This window comes from Streptopelia decaocto (assembly GCF_964273445.1).
Source record: "Streptopelia decaocto genome assembly, chromosome: 7".
Classification (NCBI taxonomy): domain Eukaryota; kingdom Metazoa; phylum Chordata; class Aves; order Columbiformes; family Columbidae; genus Streptopelia; species Streptopelia decaocto.
This window is the reverse complement of record NC_138661.1, coordinates 64,039,697-64,052,990: the sequence shown is the minus strand read 5'-3', so window position 1 is coordinate 64,052,990 and position 13,294 is coordinate 64,039,697. Positions and strand designations below refer to the sequence as shown.

General features: G+C 39.6%; 1 protein-coding gene across 1 annotated transcript in view; it reads left to right on the top strand.

The window, feature by feature from the left end:
• The window catches only part of ANO5 (anoctamin 5), a gene marked incomplete at its 5' end in the record, with an annotated part of 56,052 nt that extends 43,108 nt beyond the window's left edge, over positions 1 to 12,944 (top strand). Inside the window, 9 exon segments of the mRNA XM_082058811.1 lie at positions 62 to 136; positions 825 to 1,047; positions 2,762 to 2,931; positions 3,970 to 4,067; positions 4,335 to 4,465; positions 5,771 to 5,976; positions 7,040 to 7,221; positions 8,315 to 8,420; positions 9,269 to 12,944. Of these exon segments, the coding sequence (XP_081914937.1) occupies positions 62 to 136; positions 825 to 1,047; positions 2,762 to 2,931; positions 3,970 to 4,067; positions 4,335 to 4,465; positions 5,771 to 5,976; positions 7,040 to 7,221; positions 8,315 to 8,420; positions 9,269 to 9,490 (1,413 nt within the window). The 3' untranslated portion in view covers positions 9,491 to 12,944.
• Positions 12,945 to 13,294: the final 350 nt, after the last annotated feature.

The window sequence follows — 13,294 nt, the reverse complement described above, 5'->3', positions numbered from 1 at the left end:
GTACTGCTTGATGTCAGATGATGGATTTGTGATCTGTGCTCTGCTTGCTTGACTGTTTCAGGAGATGGAGCCTTATTTGCCTATAACCAGCCAGGCTGTGCGGTTCTGCATCTCGGGAACTACAGTCTTGTTCTGGGTGAGCATCTTTCCAAATGGTTGTTTTAACATACATCAGGGTTGCTGGTCATCACTAATCATTACATTAACACAAACTGGCTTTAATTAGTATATTAACATATGCTTTTATTATTGTCCTGCGGATTTCCTGCTATCATGCAAGATGGACTTCAATTCAGGTTAAAAAAAAAAAAAAACCTTGGAAATCTGTCATTAGTTAGTAATTTGATTGAACATTTTAGCATAAGGATAATGTTTCCTCTGGCTTATGTACTGTTAACAGACCATACTGAAAAAATTAATAGTAAAGGCCAAAAAAAAAAAGTGTTATTCATCACAATGAAATATCCACGTGTTCCTCTGTAGAAACACCTGCAGAGTGAATTTCAGCATGGACAATTTAATCTAACTTGTCCCGTCCATCTCCATTTCTGAGTCTGTATCCTTCTGCACTATTTTTTTTATTAATATTGGTATTGGATAGTCTGCTTGTCTTGTGTTAACAAAAGAATTTTTTGGGGTTTAGTGTATCTAATATAACAAAGTATTTTGCCTGTGGACTTTGCATTTCAGCGCTGCTCAACTCATACCCGTGAAGAATAAAATATAAAAACCATAAAGCATGACGATGTACATGTTATTTCCAAAGTTGCATGCATATAGCTGTACTGAGCTGTAGGTGCATTTCAAACCTCTCTTTCCCGTAGGTGTCTCTGATTATTGCCAGCATGATCGCCGTGATCGTGTACCGCCTGGCGGTGTACGCGGCCTTCGCCAGCCTGATGGAGAACACGGAGACGTTACAGCCCGTCAGGGGGCTGCTGACCCCCCAGCTGGCGACTTCGGTCACGGCCTCCTGCCTCAACTTTGTCATCATCATGATACTGAATTTCTTCTATGAGAGAATAGCCATCTGGATCACCGACATGGGTAAGCAGTGTAGTTGAAAACGAAACTTTCAAGGAATCGCTGAAGGTAGAATTAGATGCTTTGTGTAGTTGTTTCCAATTTGGGCACAGTGGGAGCACGAGGGTGTCAGTCTGCAGCTTGTAGCACCAACTTGGGTATATCCATGGCCATACTGAACATTTTCCCTGCATTTGAATACTTATCATAAGCCGGTTTCTCCTAGTATCATGTTTGCTTACGTTAAAACTAGTCTACAGAGACAACCCTAGTTCTGAACATAACTGAATGTTATCATGTGTTAAATTAGAGCTGCCAAAGCAAGATCAAACTGTCTTGATTTATCAGTGTTTCAGTTAGAAACCCTGAAGATAATATTTAAAAATAGAACACAAATTTCACAGCCATCTTTACAAGAAAAAAGACTGAATAATCCCATCTCTTACTTTGGGGGAAAAGGTAGGAGGCTGGGGGATGGGTAGGACAGTATATTGTCCAGGGTTTTCTCTTGGCATTATTCCCCTTAGCTGTGAATTTGCAGATTTGGAGTCACCACAGGCTGAGCAGGTTGAGAAGCTGGGCCCAAGATGTGTCATTGTGGAGGAACCACAAGATCTCAGATCTTAGACAGACTTAATACTTTTGTAGCAGATTTTATGTTTGGAAATGTCCTAGAGCCCTTCTTGCATATTTTTTTTTGTTTGCCCTTAATGATTTAGATGCACAAGTCCCTGCAGGTGCCTTATAGAAAGAAATAACTGCAGAATATTAAGCTGGGGGGTTAGAGCTGAAAGTATTAGATACTTGTAGTTTGTACAGCTGTCATAAAAATAGCTGGGGGGGGGTCTTTTTTTTTAGTGAGGTCTTGCAAGTGGAATTAAGAATCAAAAGGTGTTTCTTGCAGAAACTTAATGGGATGTTGCATTGGGTTTATTTGGATTTATCAGGGACCATCTCTTGTCTCAGAGATGTGTGTTGCTTATCTCACTTGGCCAAATTAGACGAAAGAAAAACAGAACAAGTAATAGGTAAAATTGCCCCTAGGGGAGAAAAAAAAAACAAACCAAACATTATTTTTTAAATCATTCTTGCTTGAAGGGCAGGAATTATAAGCATGAAGGCTCAGCCATGTTGTTTTGTTGTTTGCAAGCATGGAGAATTAATTTCTTAATTTTTGGATAACCTGATAACCTGTGGTTATCAGTTAGAGGGACAATAAATGCGTTTTGTTGTGGGAGTGCTGCCCTCCTCTGGCGGCTGCGGCAGCTGCGCTTAGTCCAGGCTTAGGGTCAGGCTTGGGTCTGGGCGATGAAATGTTTTGCCAGGCTTGGAAATGCTCATTTACTCAGATATATAAAATAACTTCACCACAGGGGGTGAGTGAAATTTTCAGTCAAGAAGACCCAGCCAGTTAATGTGCGAGATTCATCATAGATCTCCTAAAAATCGTGTAAGATTTTGGGAAGAACAAGTGCTAGTGGACAGTACAAAGAAGGGGAAATTGAAGCCTATAAATGTTTCAAGAATGAATTTCACTTGCTTGTCTACTCAGAACATTGCATTGTAAATTTAGGGCAGAATGTCTGAGAGCCGGAATTCCATTTTTAGGTGGTTCTCCTTTCTCTTTCCTTTTTTTTCTTTTGGGATGTAAAGGCACTGTGGATGATGACTATTAATGAATCTGTATCCTTTTAAAGGGACTAAAGGAAAATAAAATTACTGTTTTCTGGTTTTGCAGAGATTCCCAGAACTCATATGGAGTATGAGAACAGGCTCACTATGAAAATGTTCCTGTTCCAGTTTGTCAACTACTATTCATCCTGCTTCTATGTGGCCTTCTTCAAAGGGAAGTTTGCTGGTTACCCAGGTGCCTACACATACATGTTTAATCGCTGGCGAAATGAAGAGGTAGGACTTTTCTGGTTGAGGAGGATTGAATAATAATAATAAACTAATTTTTATCCCCATGAATTACCAGCTGTGGGTTTGGTCTGAAATGAGCTGGACCTCAGCTGGGTATCCTAAGGCTGATGGAGGAGCTTCCAAGGACTTTTCCTGCTGTTGCCAGTGAGGGAAGCACCAGTAATGAAAATCTACGTCTTTTGGTCAAAAGGGTGAAAAATAAAAATGCTTTTTTTGGCCCCAGTTCTCCTGAAATACCAGTGGATCTCACCGTAGGTCTTAAAAGTGATCCCCTAGGTTGAAGCAAGCTGGTATAAACAGAAATGCTCTCTGCCTTTTGGGTGTCTTCATTATTGAGGCACTACATTTTCAGAGGAACCATTTGGTAAGAGAGACACCTGTAAGCTTTTGCTTTTTTGCCCTCATTTCATTGCTAATTATGGTGTTTGTACAGAGATGAAATACAATATCTGACGTGAAGCATTGCTTGGGAGTCAATAGTGGAGGAAAAACTTCACTCAAAACACACTGAAGTAATGCAGTGCACTTGCTGATGGAGTGTCTCCTAATACTGGTCTGGCTGCTGTTATCAGTTCTTAAGAAGGCCTCAATAAAGAGTTGAAACTTTAAAGCCTGTGTTCTCAGCAACAGCAGAGACCAGATACTCTGGTGTAGGGATATGAATTGAAAATGTAGGTCAGGGTTGGTCTGGTGTTGAGAGGTGACCAAGCGCTACAGATTCACCTTTGCTGGGGCTGCTGGACGTGGATCCAACTGCCCCATCTTTGTGTATCTGCACAGCGGTCGCCTGGAGCATCTCTGAATTACTCTGTCTTTAAATGTTTGTTATGTTTTGGTGTGTGTTTTATCAAGCAGAGGGAGTGTTGAAAGCCTCTTTCCTGAGAGGGTGTCTTAGCTGGCAGCCCAGGTGAAAATTAATTATCCTAACAAGTTTTAAGAACCCTTCTTCTTCTTTAATTGATACAGTAGTAGAATATATTTTATCTGGGTAATGTCTGTTAACCCCCAATTTGTCTCTGCCAGTGCGATCCTGCGGGCTGTTTGATAGAACTGACGACACAACTCACCATCGTCATGGCTGGCAAACAGATCTGGGGAAATATCCAAGAGGCTGTAGTCCCGTAAGTTCTTCCTTACACCGAGATGCCCATGTTACAGGCAGAGGAAATTATTGGATGGAATGATAACAAGTATTGCCATATGAAGAAGCTAAGAAAACTTCTGTAAATTAAGCACAAATTCTGACAAGCAGACTCATTTCATAGCAGCTCTTGGCTTCTTTTTGTGAAAGCCATGCTTGGAAAAGCATGTTGCAACAAGAGGCTTGCTTAGGGAAAGGGATGCTTGACCTACTTTCCTCATTTCTAACTCTTTTTCTGCATCTACAGCTGGATTTGTAACTGGTGGGGTCGCCGGAAAGCCAGAAGTAATCCAGAAAATTTATACAGTCGCTGGGAGCAAGACCATGATCTGCAGATGTTTGGAGCCTTAGGCCTGTTCTATGAATATCTAGAAATGGGTGAGTTTAAAAATACACATTTGGAATTGAGGACAAGACACCTTGTACAGACACTTTCCAAAAAATAGCTTCTCAATTAGTTGTTATGGGTTGCTGCCACCACTTTCATCTGGTAAACAGTAGACGATTAACTGCTGGAAATCATTAAATAGGTCAGCCCGATTAAAAAAAAGAGCTGCCTTTGCATCATAGACTGCAGGGAATTTCACAGAAACACTGCAAAGACTCTTTGTTTCCCTCATTTGAATGGGGAACATTATTCTCGGTGCAGCCAGCTGTCTCGGTGTCTGTTCTGTTCTTGTTCCCAAGCGTGTTCTCAGCTGATGTCAGTGGAAATTGTATGTATGGGGTGAGTGCCAAATATGCTGTAAGGATGGGAACTGCAGATATGAGATCTGGGAACTGCAGCCGGGAGAATCCGTCTAGTTTGGGGTTTGCACTGATTAGTGCTTCGATATAGACCAGCAGAGGGAGCACGGGGAACTGAAAAGGGTTTTCAAAGGTAACGTGAACAGGTCAGCATCTGAAAATTAGTTTACAAAACCTGAGAAACTAAAACTAGAAGCTGAAGCCAAACTAAATCTAAAAGATGCTAAAATATATATCTATATATATTTGACTTTTGTAAGGACAAAATTTGTGAAAAAGTGGACCTTTGTAGTGTTTTATTGCTACAGAAATAATTTTTAAGTGTTCTAGATTGCCTAGAGATGTGTGGCTTTATTATTGTCACTTCATGGTATTCCATACAGGGCTGCGATCTTGTGAAATTAATACACTCAGAACAGCGTTGTGAGCCATGCCCATTAATAGATGTCCTCCCTCTTCCTGAATCAGAACTGAACCCGAATGCTCCAGTGTTGTCCTGGGGCTGCTGAGCTAGTAGGAATGTTGTTGCTTGTCTAGGATGAAGAACTCATCATCACTGAAATCATGGAAGAGCTGATGACTGCTGTATGGGAATTTATATGCCTAAACCAGACAAGATATTCTGTTTCCTATCTTTAAAATATAGTGGCAGTATTGGCTCTGCATTGAGAACTGTCACATTCCATACCAAGAGACATTTCATTTTGGTAATGACTAGAGGGATCATTTGTGTATTTTATTTGCAATTCTTAAACTAATGTTAAGACTCCCCAATGGAACTGTTAGATACAGAATTGGTATTAATATTTTGACTGAACCACTAACAATAGGTGGAGCTGAGGTTGTGATACAATTAAACGTGTTTCCTCTTCTTCGTTTAGGAGTATAGCTGATGAATAGGGGCAGATTTTGGCACTTCTCTTTTCTCCCTTGCAGTCATTCAGTTTGGATTCATCACTCTCTTCGTGGCGTCCTTTCCTCTGGCTCCCCTTCTTGCTCTGATAAATAACATCCTGGAGATTCGAGTGGACTCCTGGAAATTAACCACTCAGTACAGGAGACCCGTGGCTGCCAAAGCACACAGCATCGGAGTTTGGCAAGAAATCCTGAACGGAATGGCCATCTTGTCTGTTGTCACTAATGTAAGTACATCACTTAAGCTACATCCACTTCGATTCTTCCATGTACTCAGAATTTGCAGACTTAAAAATCAGCTAATGCTTTTTGTCCTTCATCAACAGTATTCTGTGGGAATTCTGCTCGTTTGACTGTTTCTGGATGCCCTTATGGGGCCAGTGGCTCAGAGCACTTTTTATAAGCTGGAAACTAAACGCTGTGCTAGTATTTCATCTTAAGTAGCATGTAAAGCAGACTGCTGAGCAAAAGAGTTGCCTCTTTTTAATGCAGAATATTAAACAGTATCAGATCTGCAAGTGCCTTAGGCAATAAACCCACTTGCAGTATTGCCTAATTAGCAAAGTACCTGAGCATCTCAAGTACTTCAGGGTTCCAGGCAAAATGTGCTGGTGGCCATTGTTTCCTTTTTAAATACAGCTGGAGAGAGTGGCCCCTTCTTGGATAAAGTCATCACACACTGCATTTGGGTTCATCCTTTCTCAAAAGAATTCAAAACCACATCTCCCCTTTTACTAAGGAGTGCTGTTATCACTGATAGAAGACAGTTTGGTGTGAGGAGATATTTGGGATTTGGTGCCTCTTATAAGCACTGTTCTCATGTTTTGTTCACTGAGTGCTGGTCCTTGCATCACAGGCCGCGATCAGCATCTTTACCAAGGCGAAGTCCCCTGATCATGCTCACCCTTGCTTAAAAGATCTTGGAATCATAGAATGGTTTGGGTTGAAGGGACCTTCAAAGCCCATTGTCCCACCCCTGCCATGAGCAGGGACATCTTCACCAGCTCAGGTTGCTCAGAACCCCATCCAGCCTGGCTTGGGATGTCTCCAGGGATGGAGCATCCACCACCTCTCTGGCCAACCTGGGCCAGTGTTTTACCACCCTCATTGTAAAATATTTCTCATGTCTGGCCTGAATTTCCCCTCCTTTAGTTTAAAACCATCACCCCTTGTCCTGTTGTAACAGGCCCGCTGAAAAGTCTGGAGTCACGGCACAAAACCCCTTTATGAATCTGCTCACAAGTTTTGTGTGCCACTTCCTTAATTTCTTTTTCCAATTTCTTTTTTCAGGCTTTTATCGTTGCATTCACATCAGATATGATCCCTCGTTTAGTTTACTACTATGCTTATTCTGAAAATGAAGACTCTCCTATGTCTGGATACATAAACAATAGTTTGTCAGTGTTTCAAATCTCAGATTTTCCTGACAGAAACAAACCTAGAGTGAATCGAGAAGACTTTGTCATATGCAGGTTTGTGTTTGTGTAATAATAAACATCACTTTGGTTAGAATACAGCATAAAAGGTCAGTGCAGATCTTAGGTAGTCCACTGGAAATTAAATTATATCATTCTCATCATTCTAAAGCGCGAGAGGTGGTATTTAAGCTGTGAGCAAAGCAGTGCTTGGGATGGTAAGAGATCATGACAGTGATGAAAAACATCACCTTTTTGTTGTTTAAGTGTCTCATTGCTAATGGTTGGTTGTTTTTTACTGAATTGAACTATTGATTTTTGAGTGATGGAGAAGCTTTACGTCCCTAAGGTTGCAAACTTCAGCTTATATTTTCGAAGGTTTTTAGACTGCAATGCCTAAGAGGACAAGGGACTGTTAAAGGGATGTTTAGATTCCAAAGCTGAAAATGAGATATGGTGTTTAAAGACAATCGTTATTGTGCTAGATATCATCAAGGATCTGGGCCATCCTGCTCTCATTTAAAAACAGTCCTTTCTTGCTAGAAGCAGCATTGGAGGCTCTAGAGTAATTGAGAAAGAACTTTAGAGAAGTCCACAGTAAAAGAAAAGTATTGATTTGATGAAAAAAAAATCCCCAAACAAATGAACCAAACAAAACCCTCAACACTTAGAGGCGGCTACATTTGTAGCATGTTTTAACTGTAAAGCCCCAGGAGTCTTTATCCTACTTGTACATGGGAATGTAGAACATGTGCTCAAGACTGTCCTTCCATTAAACCCTGCAGCTGTTCCATCCATAATCCGTCGACATCTGTCACATTTATTCAATACCTGACCGTTACTGTGTGATACATTCCATCACTGTCCTGTATTATTTGATCATTGCCTGAAAAAAAAGTAACCTATGTACAAAATTTCACTTCTCGCACATCCTCATCTTTGTTGCTGGGAATATGAGGGTTTTTAAGCAAACATAAGATGGAAACAAATAGAGAGGCGACCTTTTCCTGCCGAAGGAAACAGACCATTTAAAACGAGATGAAAAGGTTCCTTAAGTGACAGCTGTACTTGCCTGTAAGTGTCACTGAGCTTGTCGTCTGTCTGAGACTGAATGTGACATTTCACCTCTGCATGTCTTTCTATCCAACAGGTACAGAGACTATCGATATCCTCCAGACCATGAGAGGAAATACCTACACACTATGCAGTTCTGGCACATTCTTGCTGCAAAACTGGCCTTTATCATTATTATGGAGGTATGTTCCCTGCAAAATGTCCTTCTGCAATTGGTACCATTACATTCTCCAAGTGGTTACTAATGTTACAGAAAATAGAATTGCTGAGAGTATAAAATAGCTTCTTCTCTAAGTAACACCAAATAATCATGTCTTAAATAACCACTCCCTGAAGACCTAGTTATAGTAAACCTCAGAGTAAGAACAGTGAAACAACCGAGGAGACTGCTAAAGTTGATCCAAATAAAACAGCAGAATAAAAAAGGTCTTTATGCAGATGGAAGAGCCACGAACCACCAGGACTAGCGCTTTCCTACTGGGTTCATTAAAGAGCTGTGTGTGAGATGACTGTATTCAGAATCCAGAAAGTAAAAATGCAGTGATGTATATAGGCTTAAAATAGCTAAATCCATACTTTGGATAACTTTGGATAACACTTCAATATTAAGCCACTGTGTTGCAGTTTCTGAAGGGAAGAGGGAGTTGTTGAAGTGCTCTTCTCATCACTTTTCTTACTGTATCTTATCGGTTCTCGATATCTGTTGCCAGCATGGCCAAATGAATGTTCTAACAAACCACACAGAGATATTGATAAAAGTGATGTTGGGGAGGCAGAGCCTGATGCTTTACTCTTGAGTTTGCTAATTCATAAATGATTTGGAGTTAAAGTTTCTGCATAAAAGGAAGTAGTTTAATCTTCGTGCATATCTCAGTTACACATCAGTTTGTTACGTATTGTTCCAGAACAGACAAACGAAATGTATTCTGTTTGTGAACAAAAAGTGATCTATTTGATGTTAGATAAAACAATGGGTGTTTTATTTGGCAATGAGTTGTAACATTTCTCCTGGCCCTTTTTTTTTTGGCAGCATGTTGTATTCATCATCAAATTCTTTGTAGCATGGATGATTCCTGATGTCCCTGCAGACGTGAAAGCCAAAATAAAACGTGAAAAATATTTAACACAGAAAATCCTACATGAGTATGAACTTGAAAAACTGAAGGAGAGACTGTGTCAAGGTGATAAACGAGCCACGGAAAAGGAGTTCATCGCCACAGAAGGGAGAATGGAGATATCCAGAGCAATGTAGCTGGAAAAACAACTGTTTGGGATTTAGCTCATTTTAGGTTTTTTTAATCTGTGATTTGCTCAGTATTGCATCATCCTGAAAGCTGTAGGACAGTTTCAACCCTTCGCTTTCAGTCCGAAGATTTTAGACTTTTCTTTAAAAGTCTTACTGAGCATTCTCGGTTTAGTAAATCTATTTAACTGTATGACTGCAGCACTGTTTTCTATTTATCCATCACTTTGAATCATAAGTGTAATCTCGTAATCCTCCAATTGGGATTCCCAGTACAGGGAACATGACCCTCAAAGGGCCATGACAAGGTCATTACCACCCAACCCTCCCCCTGTTGCTAAATGCAAAGTTCCAGGCTGTATCCCAGCGGGATGAAAAGGATCCCAGAGAGGACTCCTGCTGGGGAGAATGCTGAAAATTATTATTTTTGTGACATGAGCATTTAAATAGGAGAACACTCCTGATACAAGGGTTAGGGGCTTTTATTTGTGTCCACTATGTCTCATGAAACCTTTGTTGCAGCTTTGAACTTCTATACACTTTTTAGAAGGAATGGTTTTTTAAAGATATATTAGCTTAATTCCACTTGGAATTATTTAGAGACACAGAATTGAGTTAATACATACTAATGAAGGGAAAAAAAAAAAAAACAAAAAAAAAACATGATTTATTTTCATAAAGATATCATCTGCCAAAGAGTTTGCTCTTTAAAAGCCAATCTTGTGGAAACACCTATTGACAGTGTTTGTTGAAAAGGTGTTGGAGAAGTTGGAGAAGTACAGCTGGTTGATTTCTCCATCTCAAAAACCGCCATTGGAAGATCACACTCGATGTGAGTTTTGGCCAAAGCTGCTCTTTGCTTGGCTTCTCAGCGAATGCCGACAAAGGGCTAAAGCTGCATGTCTGTACACGACATGTATTGGTGCAGCGGGCTGGGAGCACGACCGCCGCACTAATTGATCTGGCTGCTAATTGATCTAGCTGGGTAGTTTGTACATGGATTTTGCATTCAAGAGATTTTAAGCATGCCAATTAATCTATGTTTACGTTGCTATCGTCCTTATACATAGGAGCCTCCATGGGTCTTTTTTTGCTTTGGTTTGTTGTTGTGGGTTTTTTCTTTCTGTGTTGTCATGGGGCTTTTCTACAAAGTTATTGAGTTTATAAATATCTAGTATCTACTTGTGCAAAGTAGCTCCCAGCTGTTATGAATGTGCCCTCATTTTATAATTTGAAGCAGTGAGGCATTTTTCTGATTTTGCTGTATATTTAAAACATGTCAACACTTCCATGCTTAGTGCCTTGTTTATTTGCGTTTGGCAAAAGATGTGAAAACGAGCGCTAGGGGGAAAGGCGTGTTTCCCAGGTGTGCTCGCAGGCATCGTGATACTGTGACCCCGTGCAGGGAGCTGCAGCGTTGGCCCAACCGCCCGTGTGTGTTAGTGCTGTGCAGACTGTTCCGAGAGCAGTTCCTACCCAAACTGCTTCAATAGCACCAGACTGTTGAGCTCTCTCATGCTCTACACTAGCTAGGGAGATTAGAAATATTTACTATATTTGCACTTTGAAAGTTATACTTCCTTGCAAGTATACACACAAAAAAATTAGATTTGTATTCCATATCAGCCAAATGACGTACTGCTTACTAGATCTACAGTGTAAGGTTTCTGTGTTTTGTTGTAGCAGACCTGTGTCTTGTAATACTTGGCTGGTAACCTTAATGTTGTAACAGAGTTTTAAATCAGTGTCTTGGGCAGAACAGTCATTGTTAGCAAAAGTTTTAACATTGAAGTGCCTACCTCGAGCAAACATCCCATGGTCTGGCTGCCAGGCAAGGAGTTGAAGCAGATGTACATTTCTCGTTACTGTAAATTATTCAGCTTCGTTCGGTGGGTTTGCTTGATAAACAAGCATATTGGCAATTCGTGTTCATGATGAACTGACCATGTTCTTGAATATTCAGATATATTTGAAGTAATGGGTTTGTTGGAAGAATGCACGTATAAATAAATGAGCTCTGCTGTGTAATGTATAAGCCAAAGAAAAGTATCAGTCACCACTATTATGTATGTGACACCAGAATTTACACAGCGCAAGCACTTTGCTGCCTCTTGCACATATACTGTTAACTAAACTGCTTTATTTAGATTTCACGGTTTTGTTACTGTCAGCAATGCAAACAATTGCATCAAATGGTAAGGTGACGAGATGCAAACCGATATGTCTATGCAAAATGTACAGTCTGATCGAAGCTGGAAACAGGTTTGGAAATTCAGCATTAGATGCACTATGCTTATGAAACATTAGTGTCCTGTAATAAAGTGTCCTAATATACTACACTTGAAAAGATGAAAGCAAAATAGATGTATTGTGAATGAATAATGCTATTTAAAGGCAAGATGCAGGAAAGCAAGGAAATACCTTATTTTGGGATAGAGCATTGATGTGCTGAAGACCCACATGCAGGCACTGAATTTGAATTGATGTTTTGACCCCTACTTCTTGCTTCTTTCAAACTTATTTTTTGAGACCTCTTCCTATTTAATGCTGTACAAACAGATATTTTGCATATGTTGTATCGTACAATAAAAAGTGGGAAAAATCTGGGATCATTTTATTTTAAAAGAAATATATATGTCTTAAAAATCTATCATTACACTTCATAGCACTACTTCTTTGTATGTAGAAACTGTTAAAAAGAGAATGTGTTGTCATATTAAGAGCTAATTTCACATAATGAAATAAGTCTAATACCTCTTCACATACTAGTTTGCCTTTACTTGTCATTAAGCAGTATTTCGACAAACAAAGGATTATTAATATGATTAGGATTATAATGGTCCACATACATATACATTTCCTGAAGTGTTCTTGAAAAGTGGCAAAAATAAGAAAAATGGCCTGGTTAGTTGGGGAATGCGCTTATTGTTTCTGTTGGAGTATTTGATTTTGATGTGTTTAATCTAAAAGTGTCCTTTAATCAAAGTGAAGATAGTTCTGTGTTGGAACTATTGTGACTTAAGCAACAGTAGATTGCTTCATTAAAATCAGCTAGAAAGAGAAAATTGGCCTTTCAAGTGTAATACAATCAGGGATTTTTTTTTTTTTTTCAATTAAAATGTAGTATTTCTACCTTGGAAGGATTTAGGGTGGTATGTTCTAAGCAAGTGACTGCAAAACAAGATTGCTACTATAAGACACTATACTGTTTTTTCTAGAAGACTTTGTTATTATGCTTTTACTTTTTTTATGTGATACTATCAGTTCGAGACAACAGAACGGAGTGAAAATAGATGGACTTTCCTACTGTTCTATGTGTCCTGCTTGTTTTAACTTGTACTGTCATGTAACCCGAGTGGCAATTTTGTTGGAATAATTTTTTTTAAACATTGCATTCAGCTAACTTATATATGTACATTTAATAAGGTCTGAATCTGGCAAATAAAGCAGTGTTTATTTTTAATATGTTGTCAACTTATTTTTGAGGATTCCAAGAATTTAGAGAGGACCTGAAGTCTCATAAGTTAAATGCCCAGAGAGCCTCATGGAGAAAAGTGTTCATGCAGATTTCTGCAACTCATTGCAGGGTATTTGGGTGCTGTATAGAGATTTCCTGCAATTGTAGCTTCACAAGTTTCTTACTCAGATTATTGAAGGAAGCCTCCATCTGACTGCCCTCTTCCACTTGATAATCATGTTAACTGCCTCTTCTTTCTGTGTTTTCTTAAGAATTAATTACCAATTAAAACACATGCTAAGTTTTGCATATATTGTAGGCCAAGCACATGGGCTAAGGTGCCATGAGTGTGTGAT